Source organism: Chenopodium album, chromosome 10 (assembly GCF_948465745.1).
Source record: "Chenopodium album chromosome 10, dcCheAlbu1.1, whole genome shotgun sequence".
In the NCBI taxonomy this organism is placed as follows: domain Eukaryota; kingdom Viridiplantae; phylum Streptophyta; class Magnoliopsida; order Caryophyllales; family Amaranthaceae; genus Chenopodium; species Chenopodium album.
In genome coordinates, this window is record NC_137843.1 from 8,768,705 (window position 1) to 8,789,785 (window position 21,081).

Genomic DNA, 21,081 nt, shown 5'->3' on the forward strand with positions numbered 1-21,081 from the left:
AGTAATAGTTACTCCCTCCGTCCCCAAATGATAGTCCCTTATGACCTATTTTTAGTCCCAAATTGATAGTCTCATTTGCTTTTTTCAAGTATCATTAATATTAATTTTTTATCAAAATTCCCTCAATTGCAACAATATTTGTGCAAATTTAACTTCCCTATGTAAATTTTATTTTTCAATGTACTTTCTCTCTCTACTATTTTACATATCCAATATAAATCTATTTTTTCAATGTAATTTACTACTTTTATTTAAGTTTCTTAATTCCCGTGATTTTTGCCCATAAGGGACTGTCATTTGGGGACGGAGGGAGTAATAGATATTGGTATGCAAAGATTTTTTTTATTATTATTTATTATTACTTTTGTTATTTTTTTGAGACATTGTATGTGAAGAAATTAGTTAAACAATAGTGTGTGAGTGTTTTTTTCCCTTTTAACTACATTTAAAAGCAAAGTAGGTTGTCATCTAAATTAAATTAAATGTATCAAGTAAAAGTTAAAACTTTGTTTATAAAATGTGGAGCAAACTTGAAGTTTTAAACATTGAGTATGAGGAGACCTTTACTACACCCACAATTGCCCACAATTGAGATTTAAAGTTGCTTTTATTAATTAGGAAGAATATCGGATCGGTTTGAACGACTTATGCTATTTCATGTTCATGAATCTAGACAAGACAAGTTAAAAGCAATTTGGCCAGTATAGACTTGAGAGGGTGATAGAGTATATAACCAAATTTTGAGCTATATGCCTTTTTAGCGATACATATATGCATTATAACATTTTCAGTTAAATAAGTTGTCAGACGGAACCCTTCACTAAAGTGTACGGTAGATTTTAATTTATTATGGAGTACACTTTTTAGCTCTTCTTATAAGTTATGGTAGCTAATTAGCAGTTTTTAGTAATGTATTACTCCGTAGTCCGTAGTATAAACATAGTGTGTACCACGTGACCAAAGTTCCTAACATCCTTAATTAATAACAAAATGATTTTTGATCCAATAATTTCAAAAAATTTGTCTTACTCTTGTAGTATAACTTCATAATTAATTGACCATAGTTTTTATTATATCGTTCTTATATCCCAAAGAAAAAAGAACAACCTCTCTCTATCGTGTAATTTCTCTCAAGCAAGTAAACCTGGCTACCATGGTATTAGACCAAGCAGTTCCTTTGATATCAGAGAATAACGATGATTCAACATCAAATGAAGGAATAACACAAAATTATGATTATTTTTACGACGACCTAGCTCTTTCTAAGCGGGTATGGATCGAATCTAAGAAGCTATGGCACATTGTTGGTCCGACTATTGTTAGTCGTATCGCGGCCTACACGTTGTTCGTCATCGCTCAGTCCTTCGCTGGCCACATCGGTGATGTTGAACTCGCTGCCATCTCCCTCGGCTCCAACGTCATCGTCGGCCTTACTTGTGGTCTATTGGTATTACGTACTACTCTCTTTTACTCAAATTTTATATGGAGTACAAGACTACAAGCTGTTTCTTGATTTTTTTTATAGGAATTCTTGATTCAGTGTTTAAAAACTCTGTTCTTTTTTGTTTTTCACATTTGAAATATATTTTATAAGAGAAATCTATCTATACTATATATTAAAGTAATCACTTGGGGGACATTTAGCATAATTTTGTGAAAAAGTATCCCTCAAAAATGCTTTTTTTTTGTTGTAAAATTCTATTAAAAAAAAAATTAAAATTCTTTTTATGAAATTTATTTATACAGAGTATATATTTGTAACACATAAGAATTTAAAGGATAGACATTAATAAATTTAAGTTTAAAAGAAAAGTGTTACATAAATCATTTAATTTTAATTAGCTCTATTTCAATTGGCTATTATTATTAACAAATCTTACTTTATATATCCCTGTATTGCACGGGACCAAAACTAGGTATAATTTAAGCGTAATTAACAAAAGTTACGGAGGAGTAACATTTTTTGATATGTACTCCGTATCAGTTTATATAAAAAAATTTCCTGAAAAAATAAAGTCCTCCTATTACGGAGTAACTTTTAATACAAGTAAAAGAAATAAATTTTTAATTTTTTTTCTTTGAATTATTGTGAGATAATAAGATGTATTCAGTCAACATTATCTTCCGCCACATGAGTGATATCACGATTCGATTCCATTAATTAAAGTGAACCTTATTAAGAGAAATACATCTTATGGAATACAGGTTATAAGTGGTCAAAATTTTAGTTTTATTTATTTATTTTAAAATAAATTGTACTCCCTCTGCTTTTAAATACTTGCTTCAAATCTCTATGCGCGGACTTTTAGGAGAAATTGAAGAAAGTAATATAATATGGAGGTAATGGGGTAGGTGAAAGAATAAAAAATTGTAAAAAACTAGTAGAGAGAATTGGAGGAGAGAGAATATTAAAATAATAAAATATGATTTATGTTGGGTCCACTAGGTGAGAGAAATGATTTAAATATTGTAAAAGCTTTTCAAATAAGGAAATGGAGCAAGTATTTAAAAACGGAGGGAGTTATATGAAGTGGTAAAGATTAGAGAAGTTAGGAGAAGAGAGTGAGGGATAGCTTAGGTAGTTAAAACCGTCCTTCCGATTTCAGGTTATCATGGGATTGGTGATCTGATCATCACTCGTCCTTATAACTCTCTAAATTAGAAGTACAGAATTACAGAGTATTAAAAAAAAGAGAGAGAAATTAGAAGAACAAAATTACGTTTGTGATTAGTAACAAAAATCCAAAGACATACTCATTTTATTTTCTTTCTCATCAAAAACAAAAAATCAAGTTGAGAGCACCTCTCACTAAAAGTGAGTTTCTTCCTAGCTCAGCTAGAGTTTATCTTCTTATCAGTGAATCTGCTTGTGTCCACCTTCTCTATTCCAATATTTCTTGATCTATTCTCCTTCATTTGATTCTGCTGGGGATTGTATGCTTTAATTTGTCTAGATTAAAGGAATTTTTCACCTTTGTCTTATTGAGTTTTCGGATTCCCAAGCCAGTGTTTCATATTCCAAAAATGTTATCTTGGTATTGCATATTTTTCTCGGCATCCAGGAAAGGTGCATACCTTTAATTAGATCTTACCTTCTCTTCGTTTATTGAGCGCAGTTGATAAGTGTTTTATTTGTCCACTTATCATGGCATTTTTAGCACAATTTTGTTGTCATTTTTCCCTCTTTACCCCCCTTTCCGACTCCTTTTTGTGTATGATTACAACTTTTGGCTTCCCCGTTCCTTTTTATGTGTGTGTTCGTGTTTGTAGATGCAAGGAGAAATTGGTCATATAGCATGAACATGAAGAACTATATTGGAAGCAAAGCACAAGAGGAGAGGGCGTGCAACCCCTTAGGAGAGGGCGCTCCTACCCCAAGCTTCACAATCTGCCTCTCTTTATTCCCAGCTAGGAGAGGGCGTGCACCATAGTAGGAGCGGGCGCTCCTCCCTAATCTTCCACAAACTGCCTCAAATTGCTGCAGGAGGAGAGGGCGCGCAAGATCCAGGAGAGGGCGCTCCAGCCTGAGGAGCGGGCGCTCCTACATGCAGACTCGACTTTTTAGGCGGATTTTACAATGTTATTTTGGGGTGTATAAATACGACCCTTGGCTTCAATTTTCTGCATCTTCTTCCTTGGAGAAGATCACCTTCTTCCCTTTAGTTTTCTTAGGCCCTTAGTTCTTCTCAACCCTCATTAATTAGCTTAGATCTTCTCAAACTCAATCCTTGTAATAGATTAATTGAAGATTGTTCTCTTGAATTCAACAATTTCCTCAACCTTGAAGCTTCATTAGTAATCTCTTTCCTCTATCCCTTACTCTTTATTTTCTGTTTTTAATTCCTTGAATTGTAGATTTCTCTCTTAATCTTGGTTAATTGTTGTTGCATGTTCAATCTACTTTGTTCTTACTACTCTCTTCAATTTGTTAGATTAATTTTGAACTTAGATATTGTTGTTAGAATGTTCTTCACCATGTTTAGTGAGTAGTTTCTTAACTAGGGGTTGGGTGAAGACCCAACCAAGCCATGGGTTAATTGATGTTTGTGTTTGCATGTTCATTTTGGGTTGATGATTGATTGTTAAAGAATTGGTTAATTGCATGTGTAATTGGATGGCCACTTATTGCTCATGTATTCACTTCTATGCTTGCATTGAAAGATGAGGTTTAGTTGTGAGCCATTTCTTGTATGATTATGCTAAATTCCTCTTGATTACGGTACCTTGTTTGGATGATGTAGTAGTCTTAGTTGCGGTAATTAGGAGAGAAATCCCAATTATTTGTGCCTTAGTACTATCTCGAACCGATCGAAAGACAAACCCGAGTTAGTAGTCTACTTCCCATCGTTAAGACTTGGTTGGCCTATCTTGTTAGTCGAGTTTAGTTTAGGAATGCTTAGTGTTGTAGTTTCGAGAGAAGTGAACCTTTTCTTGTATGATTAGACCGAATTTCTATCTTGATTACGGTTCCTCGTTTGGATGATGTAGTAGTCTTAGTTGCGATAATTAGGTGAGAAATCCCAATTATTTGTGCCTTAGTACTATCTCGAACCGATCGAAAGACAAACCCGAGTTAGTAGTCTACTTCCTATTGTTAAGACTTGGTTGGCCTATCTTGCTAGTTGAGTTTGGTTTAAGAATGCTTAGTGTGGTGACTTCAAAAGAAGACAATGTTGAGTGCCCTTTCTATCACCCAATTTGTGTACATGCTTGCCTATTGTTTTGATTCATTGGTTTGGTTGGTGTCGATTCCCATTTCCCCCCTAGTGTTTGTCTCCATATAGTAGTTATTTAATCAAACCTCCCATTTGTGACCGAACTAGATTACAACCGTTTCATATTCTCGGTGTACTCATACCCATTCCCTGTGGATACGATCCTTTACTTGCCCTAGACTTGTCTTAGGTTAGTTTAGGTAGAAATAGTGTTTGGCTTGAGGGTGATTGTCCAACGACCGATTATTTCCCTTTACCAGCAGTCTATTGGTACATGCAACCAATACATGAGCAGCAGTTAGTGTTCTCACCCTTCACTGGTGCAGTTTATTCTAGCTAGAGGCGGCTAAAGGGTAGGATATTAAATTCGTTCAGGCCTTGTTCCCCATGCTTGCTCTGTTACATTTCTCAAAAACTGAAGTTCTACTATAAATGTGAAAGTATTTTCAGACTTATTCTAATCTCAAACTACCTTAATATTCTTTCTTCTTGTCTTCTTCTCTTCTCTAGTCATTCTCAAAGCTCTTCCTATACTCTATGTCTTTTTCTGTCCTCTTATGGATAATAACAGGAACTCAACAAATGCTCATAATGAGCGAAACAATTTAGATCTAAGGGGGGGGGGGGGGCTCTTATTCCACCCCCACCAGATTTTAATCTCAATGATTGTATCATCAACTATAACTCGTGTGTTATAGGGGTTTTTATTGGCCCACATCCACCTCCTGTGGAATTTGTACAACATATTGTTGATTCAAGGTGGATCCGGAATGGGGAAATTCGAGTTTATAGAACAGGAAGCTATTTCTTGTTCGAATGTAGGAATGAGCATGATCTTGCTAGCTTGAATCAAACCAACACTGCAGTAATTGATGGAAGGATTATAAATTTCAGACGATATCAAAGAGATTTCGTCCCCCACCAAATGAATTTCACTCTCACTCGGTTGTGGGTAAGAGTACATGGACTCCCTCTGGCTTATCTCACTATGGGATGGGCACGACAAATTCTAAGGCATGTTGGCTATATTGAGGTAATAGATCAAACAGAAGCTCATTTTCCAATCAATGCAGAACTGAGGGCTTGTGTTCTAGTGGATCTATCGATCCCGCTTATCCCAGGATGCTTTATCCCAATTGAAGGGGATAGAGTGATATGAGCCTATCTGCGATACGAGGGGATCTATAGGTTTTGTAAGACATGTGGGTGTGCAGGACACGCCACATCTCGATGTCACCTTCATCCTAGGACAACAAGAAGAAGAGTGCAACACAGACTCGATGAAGTGGAGGCGGATGGCGTGAGGGTATTGTATGGCCCTACCGAATATCCTTTTTATTCTAATTACATTCATGGCTTGCCGGACAGGTACAGGTTTCGAAACACGGGGGTGGACTTGCGGATTCACGAAATTCAAGAGAATGAAGCAGTGTATCGAAGGGTGTCTAGAGAGGATGGGGATTTTGATGAAGGCCATCCTTATGAGCAGCCTTTTTCTCCTCCAAGCAGCGATGATAGTGAGAATTATCATACAGGAGAAGAGGAACTGCCAAATGATGAATCTGATGTAACTGATGGTGTAGGTGATGCGCGTCTGACTGATCTACACCTATCTCCGGGGAGGAGATTGGGCTTGGGTGAAGACCCATATGCAGAGTTTACTCGACCTAGGCAAGCCAACCCTAATCAGGGTGATTTGGAACAAAAAATGAGATGCATTTGGATCAGAATACACAAGTGAATGCACAACATTCGACTTCGCTGCTGGGCCAGGAAAGGCCTACTCCGATGAGGTCTGCTAATCAGCGTGCTAATCTGCCGGTTGCAAGGCAATTGTTTGGGGGCTCGACTTTCGAAGTCGGGGAGTCGTCTTCAGCACGCAATGAAAGCCGACAAGCGGGTGGGCCTGGTACGATATTCCACACCTTAGGGATATCGGATTGGGCCCTTTCTCCGGCTGCATTTGATGGTAATAATGTGGCTATTGCTGGGAACGGAGCAGGACAGGTTCGGGGTGGTAACTCCTCAGCAACTCATATTGTTCAGAATGAAAATCTCAGTCCGACAACGCTGCCTCCGATGAGAACGGGAGAGGAAAACCTCACGGATGATGAGTATGCTCAAATCATCGAAGCAAGCACAATTCTCACACTTGGGATTCGAGGTGCGAGACGGGTAGAAATCCGAATTATCCATCAGAATTCTAGGGGGACTTCTTCGCCTTTCTTGCGTCTTTCTCATGAAGATTTGACAGAATTTGATCCTCCAAATTCTCCAGTATCTCCGGTATCTCACTTCAGTTTGTTTAATTTTACTGACTTGTTTAATTATGATGATAGTGCTAATGATAAAAAGAGGATAAGGGAAGCAATTGGGCATCACCCCCACTCTTGTGATGGAGATTCGGTTAGGTTTAGCAAAACGGATTATGAAAGGGTTGAGCGGAAAAGGCTCAAAAGGTTGCATCGATGGTCCAACAAAGGGGGGTTTGCTATTTGGTTCAAGGGTGAGGATGGAACTATGAGGTTTGCTTCTAAGGAGATCTCGGACCCGGACATGGCTCGTGAGTTCGGGGTCGAGATAGATGATGACATTAGGAAGAAAGGGAAAAACAAAAGGTGCCAATGCTTGTCTTCTTCATCTTCGGGTTCATCCTACAAGAGGCAAAAGAGTGAGGAGGTAACCTCGGCTTACCGTGAAATTAGGGATGATATGGATGTTGATTTGCAGATGATGATTCTTGATTCGGTTAGGATCTCTTCCGGGGGTGGAGTGGCTTCTCAAAGCCAACCCCCTAAAGAGACATGAAGGTTGTGGCGTGGAATTGTAGGGGTCTAAATGATCCACACTCCCTTACAATTCCCTTCATAGTGTGGCTCTTCCGGGCTAAACTACCTATGTTTTTGTTTTTATCGGAAACTAAAATGGACTTTGTAAGCGCGGCTAGTAAGTTAGATATGTTGCACCCTACTTCAATTTTTGGTTGGGACTCGGAAGGAAGTAGTGGAGGGCTTCTAGTTTTATGTTGGTCTAGTAATCTAGTAGAATGTTTGTACTCTTCAAAGAATTTCATTTTTTGTAAGATCAATGAATCTAATGGAAATTCTAAGTATGTAATGTTTCTTTATGGTAAGCCTCAAGTAGAAAATAGGAAAATAATTTGGGAACAACTTCAATGGTTTTTGGAGGAGTTCAACAATGTGTTAATTATAGGAGATTTCAACCAAGTAGAAAGTTAAATTGGGAGGTTCTTCTATGATTAGAGGAATCGAGGACTTTCTTGATTGGAGATTTAGTAGCAATGTAACGGAAGTTCCTTTTTCGGGTCCAAGGTTTACTTGGAGTAACAAGAGGGAAGGAAATGACCTTATCCTGGAAAGACTTGATAGAGGCTACATTACAGAAGAATGGTTCCAACACTCCCCGGATGGGAAGATTGTTCATGAACCAATTATTTGCTCCGATCATGCGGCGATTACTTTTCACTCTCAGTTGGAAACCTCAACCTCAAATAGGCCTTATCAAATTGAGAGTTGGTGTCTACATTTTCCTGAAGTCAAAGATATGGTTGAAACAATATGGAAAACAGGGTTCAGTGGTTCATATATGTTTCAACTCACTAGAAAATTAAGTAAGGTGAGAACAAAGCTTCAATATTGGTGCTTGGAAAATAAAAAATTTTGGGGCATAAATTGGAGGAAAACAACTAAAGATCTACGAGGCATGGGGTTAAGCATTGATTCGGTTAGAGAAGGGGATGGTTACATTCGCAAGGTGAACCATCATATCTTAGATGATAGGTTGAGTTTTGATTTTTGGAAGCAAAGGATGAAGGCAAATTGGGTTAGGTTTGGGGACTGTCCAACTCCCCTTATGTATAGGAGAGTGAAGCAAAGGCAGTTGAGCAATGAGATTTTGACTTTGAAAGATGATGATAATAATTGGGTTGAAGGGCAAAAAGAGGTGGAAGAGGTGGTTCTTTCGTCCATCAAAAGGATTTATGACCCGATGATTGCTGAGAGTCACGAGGAAGATATTGATCTCCTATTAAGGCAAATGGATCTGTGGAGGACCTACACTGGCTTGATAGGCCTTTCACGGATCAGGAAATTAAAAGTGCTATGTTCAAAATGCACAAGTCCAAGTCTCCGGGGCCAGATGGGTTTACTGCTGATTTCTTCCACACCTACTGGGAAGAAGTGGGTCAATTAGTGATTAAGAGTGTCCACCAGTTTTTGAGATCAGGAAACATGCTGAAAGAATGGAATCAATCTCTTCTGGTGCTAATTCCAAAGGTCAAAATTCTAGAATCAGCCAACCACTTCAGGCCTATTAGTTTATGCAATACAGTTTATAAATGCATTTCTAAATGCCTGGTCAATAGGATTAAGGTAATCCTCCCAAAGCTTATTTCTGAGAATCAACATGCTTTTATTCCAGGGAGATACATGGAGGATAATGTCCTTCTAAGACATGAACTCATGCATCTGATAAACTCAAGGAAGGGTTCAAATTATACTGCAGTAAAGATTGATATGTCAAAAGCATATGACAGGGTAGACTGGACTTTTCTTCTTAAGGTATTAAAGGCTTATGGGTTTTCTAATCACTGGATTAGAATGATTTCACAGTGTATTTCAACAGTGAGTTTCAAGGCTGTTGTCAACAGGAAGACCACAGAACATTTCTCTCCTAATTGTGGTCTTAGGCAAGGGGATCCCCTGTCTCCTTATTGTTCATATTTTGTATGGATATTCTTTCAAGAATGCTAACGTTAGCAGAGGATATTAATCAGCTGAAGGGGTTGAAGGTGTCAAGAAGATCCCCTTCGATCTCACATCTTTTCTTTGCGGATGATGCCATGCTTTTCTTTAAAGCAACGGAGGAATCTTGTGGTTGCATCAGAGACATTCTGCACAAGTTTGGTAGTGCTTCAGGTCAACAATTAAATCTTCAAAAATCCTTTGTCAAATTCTCTCTAGGCATTGATAACAATACTCGGGCATCCCTTAAAAGGATTTTATGCATGTCTGAGACTGACAATATGGGGATTCATCTAGGGGCTCCAATCGATATTCAAGGAAAGAAAAGCTCCTCTTTTCAATTTCTTGTTGACAAAGTTTCTGACAAGGTTATCTCCTGGGCCTCCTTGCGCATCTCTCAATCAGCCAAACTTATTTTGATTAATACAGTGCTGGTCAGTATTTCGCACATGTTATGAAATGCCTGAAGCTCCCGCAAGCGGTTGCGAACAAAATTGATTCTCTCATCACTCGTTTCTGGTGGTCGAATAATGGAAACAAGGGTATGCATTGGGTAAGTAGATCGACTATTCAGCTTCCCAAAAGTATGGGAGGACTAGGTATTAGAGGTATGTCAAATCTTAATGATACCCTCCTCTTCAAACAAGCAACAAGAATGCACTTGAATCCACAACTCCTTCTTTCAAGGGTGCACAGAGGATTCCAACCTTGTGGAATTTGTAACTTAACTAAGCCCTATGAGAGAGTAGGAAATCCGTCGCTGGGAAGGTCAAGTCTGCAAAGAGTAACCAATTCTTTCAAAAAAGGTTTTGCTTGGAAGGTGGGAAACGGAGAAAGTATTAAGGCAATCAGGATGCCTTGGGTAAATGGAGAGATACCAGTGGCAAATTCGAGTCAAACGCTAGGTGCTTCTTTGAGCTGGAAGGTGAGAGATTTTATTGATAAAGAGTCAGCTACTTGGAAGGTGGGGAGAATTAGGGAATATTTTGATTGGGATAGTGCAAGATCAATTCTGGCAATGGAGCTTCCCGTATCTAAGGAGGATGATTTCCTCTATTGGAAATATCATCCATCAGGTAGGTTCACTGTTAAAACAGGTTATTACTTCCTCACAAAGGAAAATGAATAAGGGTCGAGTGCATATTCACATGAGGAGAATAGATTTATAAAGCTCATTTGGAGGATGAATATTCAACCCAAATGGAAAATATTTTTGTGGAAGCTCTTTCATGATGGAATCGCGGTCAAGGGCAATTTAGTGAAGAGGGGGATACATGTTGAGGCAACATGTGAGTTTTGCGGAATGGATGAGGAAGATAGCCAACATCTTTTTAGGCTATGTGATCTAGCAAGGGATGTCTGGGAGAATGGCTCCTTGGTAATTTGCTCTGACACTTCTGGGTTCAACTCTTTGAGATTATGGATCCAGCACTATATACTGCTGTTTTATAGCGAGGATGGTAGGTATGGTACCCGCAACATTAAGTTTATTGCTACTTTATGGGGTTTATGGAAGACTAGGAATGCTCGGTGTTTCAAGGGTACGAATGGGGGAACAAGCCTTGTGACGGAATTTTACAACTTGGCAATGCAAGACCACGATATTTTCTGCCAAAACAGTGAGAGCAGTAATAATGGTAATGTCGTTGAAAGACCTGGGGATGACCCCTACATTCCCCCGGGATTCAATGCGGTGCAATTGGGTAAAGAGAGGCATGGGTACGACAAGTTTATTGTAAGTGTAGATGGCTCGTGGGATAAGACTACAACAAGGGCGGGGATTGGTTGGACAGTCATAGGGTACAATCCTGGGAATGAGAATAGTGAGGGGGGCAAGCATGGAGTGGCGACCTCGGCTCTGCATTGTGAAGCTTGGGCTTGCTTGGAAGCTATGAAGTGGGCCAGGGCGAAAGGTAAGCAGGGGATCCTCATACTCTCGGACTCTATTGTACTCATTAATAATCTTCAAGGCGATTCAGGTAAGGATGTCTTGATTACTTGGATGGTCAAAGAAATTAAGGAAGTGGGTTCCTCGTTTCAGAGGTGCACCATCTTAAAAGTCCAAAGGGACCAAGTGCAAAGGGCAGATGTTATTGCCAAAAAATGCCGCACTAGTGGTTCGGACATAGTGTAATTTCTTGTTGTATTTTGCTCTTGTCAAAAAAAAAAAAAAAGATTAGTAATTTAATATTCTCTCACATTTATTTTTATTATTTTTAAATGCGTGTCAAAAGAATATATGTTTTAAATATAATCAAGTGGAGAAAGTATTTATATGTGAGTGTCACTCAAATCTAATCAGCAATTAACTACTTATTTTTTTTATTAACACAACAATTAACCACTAATTTAATGCTAATTAAGACGCAAAACCAACCCTTTTTTTTATTAGTCAACTTGACAAAATTGCTATAGCGTATTACCAACCTTTTGTTTCCATCTGAATTAAGTACTTCGTAGTAGCGGTGTTCAAAAATCGGTCTGGACCGAAAAAATGGACCGACCTCGGAACGGATCGAATTAATCGGTTCGGTCTCTGGGTCTAAAAAATTATTTTTCCGGTCTTCGGTCCGGTCTGGTCCAAAACCCCATAAAAACTGGTCTCGGAGTGGACCGATTTTTTTCTTAAATTTATGCATAAAATGTTAGGTAATGGTTAAGATTATTCTTAATAACCTTTGAAAACTTTAATTATATGAGCTTTTTTCTACTTAACATACAAAAAAAAGACGCTAAAGTAGAGTTTTCCTATATATTTTTTGAGTTTTCCAAAATATTATTAAAAATTTAGCATTTTTTAAATAAAATTCTAAAATCGGTCAAAAGCGGTTCGGTCCGGTCCGGGTTTTGGACCGATTTTTTCGGTCCGGTCTTCATTTCTTGAAATTAAAATTTTGGTTCTTCGGTCTGGTCCAATCCGATCTTGAACCGATGAACAACCCTACTTCGTATTCCATACTATCTTTAAAGAGAGCGTATTTGTTCTAATGATGGATTTTTTTTTTCGAACTAATGCATTGGATGTTAAAAAGAAAAATAGTTTTTTTTTTTTTTTTTTTTTTTTTTTTTTTTTTTCTTTTGTAATTTATTAATTTTCCTATTTACTCCTCATTATATATTTTGTCAAACTTTAGTTGTCTTCTGTGATTTCTATTTACGAGTAATAAGGAAAAAAAAAATATCCGGTGGATCATATTAGTAACATTTCAAATTTATTTTTGTTTTCATAGTATATAACTCCCTCTGTCCCTTATTTTATGCCTATTTTTCATTTTTTACGTGAATTAAGGAATTTAGATATTCTTTAAAACCCATGATTAGGAAGTAAAAAAATGTGCATGTGGGGTTAGAGAGAGATAAAGAAAAAAAAATGTAGTTGGTAATTATTGAAGAAATAAAGAAATAAAATGTTGGAAAATGATGTTAGAAGTACAAAAAAAAAAATAAAAAAAATGACAACTCATCAAAAAGAGAAAATATTGTCAAAAAATACCTTATTCTAATAGAAATAGGCATGTAATTTTGAAAACCTGAAAAAGGATTACAGACATGTAGATAAGGTACGAAGGGAGTATCTACTTTTTATAAAAAAATATATTTTACTAATTACTACGAAATTAAAGATATTAATGTTCAAAGTTTTAAATGAAGATTGTGCAAGATCTGAGGAGGTAATTATAAAAAAGCTAAGGGCGTAAGAGAATGAAAGAACTCCGATCTCTTCATTATTTTTATGTTCATCTTTTGACTATTGAAATTTGTCTAGACACATTTTTTTAATAATAGTTAATTTCATATAATAGAAAACTTTTAAATTTTAACAGTCCTAAAGTATTTAGAAAGCTTTTAAATTTTAACAGTCCCAAAGTATTTGTCACAAAAAAAAAAAAAAAAAAAAGTCCCAAAGTACACATTAAGACATGTCTAATAACACACCACTATGTGACTAATATTTTTGTATATACTGGGAATGATTTAAAAGAAGATTTCAAACAAAAACATCGAAAAAAATCGGAGAGTGTAGAAACTACTCCATATTTTATTTTATTATTATTTTTTTTATAATAGCAAAATTAACATTAATTAAAAAGTGTTTACAACGTACACTAAGCAACATAAGATAAAACAAGGGGAATTAAAACTTGTAAACTTCATCTTCATAGGGCATATAAACTACTCCATATTTTATTTGCTTAATGAGAGAGTGTAAACACTGTAACGACGGTGAGAATTTAGGTATTGGAATGTTATAATAGAGACTAAGTTTTATTCACCTAATTTTCACTTATTTGAACATAATCAACCTTGATTATCTTAGCTTAATTAAACTGACAGAACCTTTTATTAGTATATGATAACCATAAATTTAATAAGCGAAAATTATAAAAGACCAGCAAAAACAACACATGGAAAAATAAATTCTCTTAGCTATTTTCATTTTGACTTGCGTGTTTGTCAATGTGCGAAATATGATCATATATTATAATTGTGATTGGATTTACCAGGTAGGAATGGCAAGTGCACTAGAGACGTTATGTGGACAGGCATATGGTGCAAAAAAGTATTACATGTTGGGTGTGTACATGCAAAGGTCATGGATAGTTTTGTTCACATGTTCTATACTTCTACTACCTTTGTTCATTTTTTCAACCCAATTATTAAAGCTATTAGGTCAACCGGACCATGTTGCGGATCTAGCCGGGACAGTGACCTTGTGTCTAATACCATTGCACCTATGTTTCCCGTTCCTCTTCCCGCTGCAGACGTTCCTTCAAAGCCAACTACAGCCCGGGATTATGGCATGGGTTTCGATAGTTGGTATCGTTTTTCAAATTATTGGTTCATGGATATTGGTCACGGTACTTGGGTGGGGTGTAATGGGTGTAGCCATTGCTTTGTGCTTGGCTTGGTGGATACAAGCTTTGGTGTTGTTTGGATATATTGTTTTTTGGGATGGTTGTCCCCTTTGTTGGGCTGGTTTCTCTATGGAAGCCTTTTCTGGTCTATGGGAATTTATCAAGCTCTCTGCTGCTTCCGGCGTCATGATCTGGTAATTGTGTTGTGACGCTTTGAGTTTTGCACTTTTTCGATCTAATCTAATTCACGAATACTAAAAAAAATACTCATTATTTAAAAGTACGTTCAATTTTGTTTTCTCATTTTAACTCAAATATAATTCAAGTATTTTATAATAATTTAAAAGATAATTTAACTGCTTATAGTTTGTCTTTTGTATTGTTTATATTAAAAAACAATTTTTTTTCTTAATTCAAGTAAGATGCAATTTCTATTAAAAAAAATAAATTAAAGCTAACATGCAATTTTAAGTATTTTAAACTTTTTTTTTTCTAAGTATAATTACTTGTAAAATCAACAATCTTGGATAATGCAGTAATCATGAAATAAAATTAAGAAAAAAAGAAATAATAGAGAATTAGTAAAAATAGTTTTATTTCAATAAAAATAATTCAGTTTAGTAAAAATAATTTAAGTTTAAGAAAAATAATTTGGTGAAATGAACAAGACCTGATTATATGAATAAAGGAAATGTAGGTATTGTTAACCTATAAGAATTTATTATTCTTGGAAGCATAAATTGTTATAATGTGAAGTGGATAAATAATTTTCATCTTGAATGTTGCAATGGATAATTTGTTCAACAGTCAATGATAGTATCATCACGAATGTTGTCAATATTAATTGGTGTATTGCATGGGCAGTTTGGAGAACTGGTACTCTACAGCATTGATGTTGATGACAGGAAATTTGAAGAATGCAGATATCGCCTTGGATGCTTTGTCAATATGGTATGATGTTTTGAATCAACTTCGTTCAATGTGAATTTTATTTTTATTATAAGTTGTCTCCTGTTTAAAGGCTATTTTTTTTACTCAGTATTTACATTTAATTACTTATTTATTAATATTTTAGATGCCCCAAAATAAGCCATACTTTATGTATCTAATTATCCCATATTGATTTCCTCAAAAAAAAAAAAAAAAAAAAAAAAAAATCCCATATTGGCCAGGAGAACAAGAGAGTTTAAACAATTTTTCATACTTGTGTATAAAACCCAATAGCCAACGGATAGATAATAATTTTAACACCTGATCAAACTAATAAATTGGTTTATTTCTACCTCTTGTTCTCCTCACCAATGTGGGATATTCACTCTGATTTTCCTTTGGAATATTGGAACTTAGTAGTTTATTAGTAATTTATTGTACTGTTAGTTATTTAAACATTTTGAACAATTTATATATACTCTATTTTAACTTTTATAAAGTGATTTGTACTCGCACTTTGGTAGATTTGTAGGCATGTAGGTTAAAATGTGATATTTTGTTTGATTCAAGGTATAATTTCAAAACCTTAACGTTTTAATTTGTTTTACAATAAATACTACTTCGTATAATTTTTTGAAATACATAGCTTGAAGTATATTTTAATCACGATATTGCATTGACAAAAATGGTGCAACAAATAGCCAACAATCAAGGCTAATATTAGTCCCACAGACAGCTAAGTACTAGTACATGCAATTTTTTTCGAAAACTTACGTGACATTTGTGATGTGATTCTTCGTTCATGTGGTAGTGTACTAGTGTACAAGTTTTGTTTTCAGCCTTATTTTTCCTGTCTTTTCTGATAAGCTCTTTTTCTAACTTGAGCATTTTGGTTCATTGTTTCTGTTTTGCAGCACCAGCATCAACCAGTGGGAAATAATGATACCTTTTGCGTTCTTTGCTGGTGTAGGGTATGTAAGAAATTTTGAATTGCTTAATTACCCTAATATATAACGTTATGCTTTTACTTGCCCTGGTATATATAGTTAGGGTACGTAATGATATACTGATGACCAAGTAGTGTTTCGTTGTCACTTGTAATTCTTTTCGTCTGAATTTTCTTTTTGGCTTGTCCTTTCACATTTGCCTCATACAATAAATAGTTACTCGTATTATGAGACCGTACTGTACTCTCCCACCAATTAGATATGGTCTCACCACTTTTCTCTTGCACTTCAATCCAATAGGGTCAAAAAAAAAAAAAAGACTAGTAATTTTCTTTGTACGTTTCAAGGTTTGTCTGTAACAATGTTTGTATATGTATATCTGTATGTGTACAGTTACTTCGAAATTCAACCTAATATAAAATTTACATTCTTAGGGATTGATTGGTTATCTAATTTATACAAGTATTATGAAATGCTTAACAACTTGCATGTTTCATAAATTGAATATGGTATAATTAATTTTAATTTGATGATGAATAAACAGCGTAAGAGTAGCGAATGAACTAGGAGCTGGGAATGAAAAAGGAGCTAGATTTGCAACCATAGTAGCATCGACGACCTCCATAGCAATAGGGGTTGTCTTCTGGCTTTTGGCTATGATTTTCCACGACAAATTGGCTTTAATTTTCTCAAACAGCCAACCTGTTCTTGACGAGGTTGATAAACTCTCTGTCCTTTTGGCTTTCACCATCCTCTTCAACGTCTCCAACCCGTTCTCTCCGGTAAGTTCTTAAATTTCTAAAACACGTACCTACGTAGTAGGTCTAGTGTGCCACAAGTGTATATTGTATGCAACATACTACATGCTTAACCATCGATATCTCTAATTATCTGTATATTATAAATCAATTCTTAAATACTTGACACAACATGGTTCATTTTATAAATTACGTACAATACCATAACATACTTAATTAGAGTCTAAATCAAAAAATTAAATAATTCAAGAAGCATATAGAAAATATTATAAAAATGCAAGATAACAAGATAAAAAAATTGTTTGTGCTACTTAATCCATTTTTTTTCTTGCTTTTAGGTGTTGCGGTCGGATCAGGGTGGCAAAGTGTTGTGGCTTACGTTAATATTGGTAGTTACTATCTCATAGGCATCCCTCTTGGCCTTTTGCTGGGATGGACATTACATGGAGGTGTTACGGTACATAAATATTTACCTTTCAAATTTAAGCATTCTAATTTAATTTGTTTCATTTCAGTCCGATGATACAATTAATATTTGAAAGTTTGACAACTTAATGATCGAATACATAGGGTATATGGGGCGGAATGATTGTAGGAACTGCAGTTCAAACAATGATATTAGGCATTATTACAATGAGATGCAACTGGGAGAAAGAGGTAATGAATTCGATCAGATCCAAAATGACCCTATTCCTTGTATATATGTATATGTCATTCATAAATGGATCGAATTTGCTTATTGTTGTTACAACTTGTATATATTACTCGGTATATAACAACTAATATTGTGTTATGTATGCTCACATCTCAGGCTAACAAAGCAAGCAGACACGTGGATAAGTGGGAGGCTATATAGTATATATGCACTTTTCGTTAATCAAGCCAGGATCACCTGGAATCGGGAGGGAAGCTTTAACCACTTGAGCCAGGCCATCCATCACTCTCACAGTATAATTTGTATTAGTGTTGTGATAATTCAATTAAGGCGAAAGTAGAAGATTTGTACTATTATTGTGAGAACTCAAATCAAGATATGGCAAATTCTTGGATGAATAGGAGAATATCTTAAGAAACTGAGTACATCGCATCAAGTACTTTGAAAGTTGATTAACGAGTGTTATTTGGTCTTGAGAGTTGTAAATTAGCTTGCTTGAGCTTAAGCAATACAAAGGGTGAAACAAGCTAAGCCAAAGCCAATTTCCCAATTTGTTTGATGTATGCACATAGTTCCCAAGCCCCCGAATTTAGAGAAAATTAGTAAGATTGGTGTCTGAACATTAATACTCCCTCCGTTTTTAAATACTTGCTCCATTTCTCCATGCGCGGAGTTTTAGGAGAAATGGGAGAAAGTAATAAAATATGGAGGTAGTGGATAGGTGGAAGAATAAAAAATTGTAAAAAGCAAAAGTAGTGGAGAGAATTGGAGGAGAGAGAATATGAAATTAATAAAATATGATTTATGTTAGGTCCAGTAAATGAGATAAATAAATTAAATATTGTAAAAGCATTCCAAATAAGAAAATGGAGTAAGTATTTAAAAAAGTCGAAAAAGAATGGAGCAAGTATTTAAAAACAGAGGGAGTATATCATTTGTGTTTACTTTCTATTGCTGTACGAAGAATATGTTTTATACTGAGATAATGAGATTTAACCTTAAGAAGTGTCATTAGGTTAGATGCCTTGATTTTGTTCAAATCAACATCAAAGTGCATAGCAACTGCTGGCGTCAATATTGTCCATATGACAACATTATTATAAGAAAAATTTTCCCGCCTAAATAATATATATTGTCATTATATTTACATTTTTACTTTGATATTTATTTAGTATATTAACTAGTTTTTGAATTTTTGAATTTTTTTAAAATTTTTTTTATGCTACTAAGGCCCCGTTCTTTAGAGCTGCTCTGCTCTGCTGAAATTTGCTTGGCTCTGCTCTGCTTAAAAAAATACTTAATATTTAAATTAATATAATAATAATAATTAATTAATATTTAATAATAATAATATTTAATAATAATAATAATTAATATTTAATAATAATAATATTTAATTTTGAATTATTATAATAATAATAATTAATATTTAATAATAATAATATTTAATTTTTAATTATAATAATAATAATAATTAATATTTAATAATAATAATATTTAATATTGTATTATTATTATAATGATAATTAATATTTAATAATAATAATAAATAATTAATATAAAATAATAATAATATTAAAAATTAATATTTAATAATAATAATAATTAATATTTAATAATTATAATAATAATTAATATTGAATTATAATAATAATAAAAATATTTAATAATAATAATTAATTAATATTTAATAATTATAATATTAATAATAATAATAATTAATATTTAATAATAATAATAGTAATAATGATAATAATAGTGATAATATTAAATACTTATTATTAATAATATTAATTATTATAATAATAATAATTGATTTTTTATAATAAAAATTAATATTTAAAGATAATAACTAATATTTAAAGATAGTACTAATTATTAATTTTTAATAATAATAATAAAAATAATTATTTTTAATTTTTAACAATAATAATAATTATTATTAATTTTTAATAATAATAATTAAATAATTTTTAATAATAAAAATAATAATTATAATAATATTAATAATTAATATTTAGTAATAATATTTAATGATTATAATAATAATGCGATAATATTAATAATAGTAATAATAATAGTAGTAAAATTATTATTATTATTATTATTATTATTATTATTATTATTATTATTATTATTATTATAGTATTAGTAGTAGTAGTAATAGTAATAATAATAATAATAATAATAATAATAATAATAATAATAATAATGAAATCTGCTCTGCTCGGCTCGGCTCTGTTCTGCTGAAATCTGCTCTGCTCTGTCCAGAAACTCAAAAGAACATGGCCTAAGTCTATAATCACAACCTCTTGATAAGGATTGACTGATTCGTAGTCAATACTTATTTATAACAATTAATTAGTTTGTTAATATTTCAAAGTTAGCTCCTATACTTTAACTTTCCCGTCAAAAAAAAAAAAAACTTTGTATATATTATTTCGTAACTTCCTCCTATAATTACTATAGCCGTAAATCATATACTCTTGTAATCACTATAAATATGTTGCTCATAATCAATGCAAATTAACAATAAGAACTTCCCTCAATATATTTTCCCCATTCTCTATGTGTATCAGGTTCCTTAGCTTGATCCCAAAGACCTACTCCCCTTCTATTTTCACAAAATTTTCAATGGCACTACAAGTATACAAGTACTTGCTGCGAATGCTATTATCTATAAATAATACGTATAAAAAATTCAATTTAGAATATTTTAAAATCATTTACAAGTACATTGCAAATAGATGAGTAGATTTTTTTTTTGTAAAATCGGTGCGATGCACAGGCCTAACCTAGTTAAGAACAAAGTATTTTCATAATCACACTTGAAGCTATAAACACAAAATCACAATTATACTACTTGAATACGAAGTAAATTGTAAACATTATCAAATTAAGAATGAACTATAGAAACAATTTGTTGATGTACATCATACCAAGTAATACATATAAGTGTCCCATATTGATAAAAGTTGAGAGAGTTAAACATTTTATAAGGCTAAGGGACTAATCCTCCTATTATCATATGGTTTTAGGATATAATCTCTTTTTTTATCTTTAAATAGACTCTCTCTCTTGATTTGCGGATGTGACTCCAATCCGTATTTAACACAGTTACACCAAAGAAGATAAATGATGTGACATAAACATGCTAATATGCTACCGACGTATTTATGCATCGAATGAATATTGTGAGTTAATGAGGAAGTTGAGAACTAGAGATTTTGATCAAAGAGTGTAAATGAGACTATACTCTTATTCATTAATAAAGCCAGAAATGGAAGGCACATCAACTTGATGTACAACATTTATAACCCGGCCAACTGGCCCACCTTGTTCATCAAATGTACTATGTAATTAAAAAGACTAGTAAGTAGTAACCAATTAAAATACGGATAGCATTCTCCTTCATGTTCCACCTCGCCAATGACTACATTTAGGGTTTGTTTATTTC

General features: G+C 33.9%; 1 protein-coding gene and 1 long non-coding RNA gene across 2 annotated transcripts; both read left to right on the plus strand.

Annotated features, from left to right (window-relative positions):
* Positions 1-1,153: 1,153 nt before the first annotated feature.
* LOC145564727 (protein DETOXIFICATION 27-like) lies at positions 1,154-17,005 on the plus strand. Its single transcript, XM_081624945.1, has 5 exons — positions 1,154-1,447; positions 13,984-14,528; positions 15,199-15,285; positions 16,179-16,235; positions 16,756-17,005. The coding sequence occupies exons 1-5, from the start codon at positions 1,154-1,156 to the stop codon at positions 17,003-17,005; spliced, it is 1,233 nt and encodes a 410-aa protein (XP_081481071.1).
* A 301-nt stretch (positions 17,006-17,306) lies between these two features.
* On the plus strand, positions 17,307-17,828 carry LOC145563430 (uncharacterized). Its single transcript, XR_014094539.1, has 3 exons — positions 17,307-17,426; positions 17,540-17,626; positions 17,781-17,828. It is a non-coding gene; the product is annotated as an uncharacterized LOC145563430 (long non-coding RNA).
* The last annotated feature ends 3,253 nt before the right edge of the window (positions 17,829-21,081 follow it).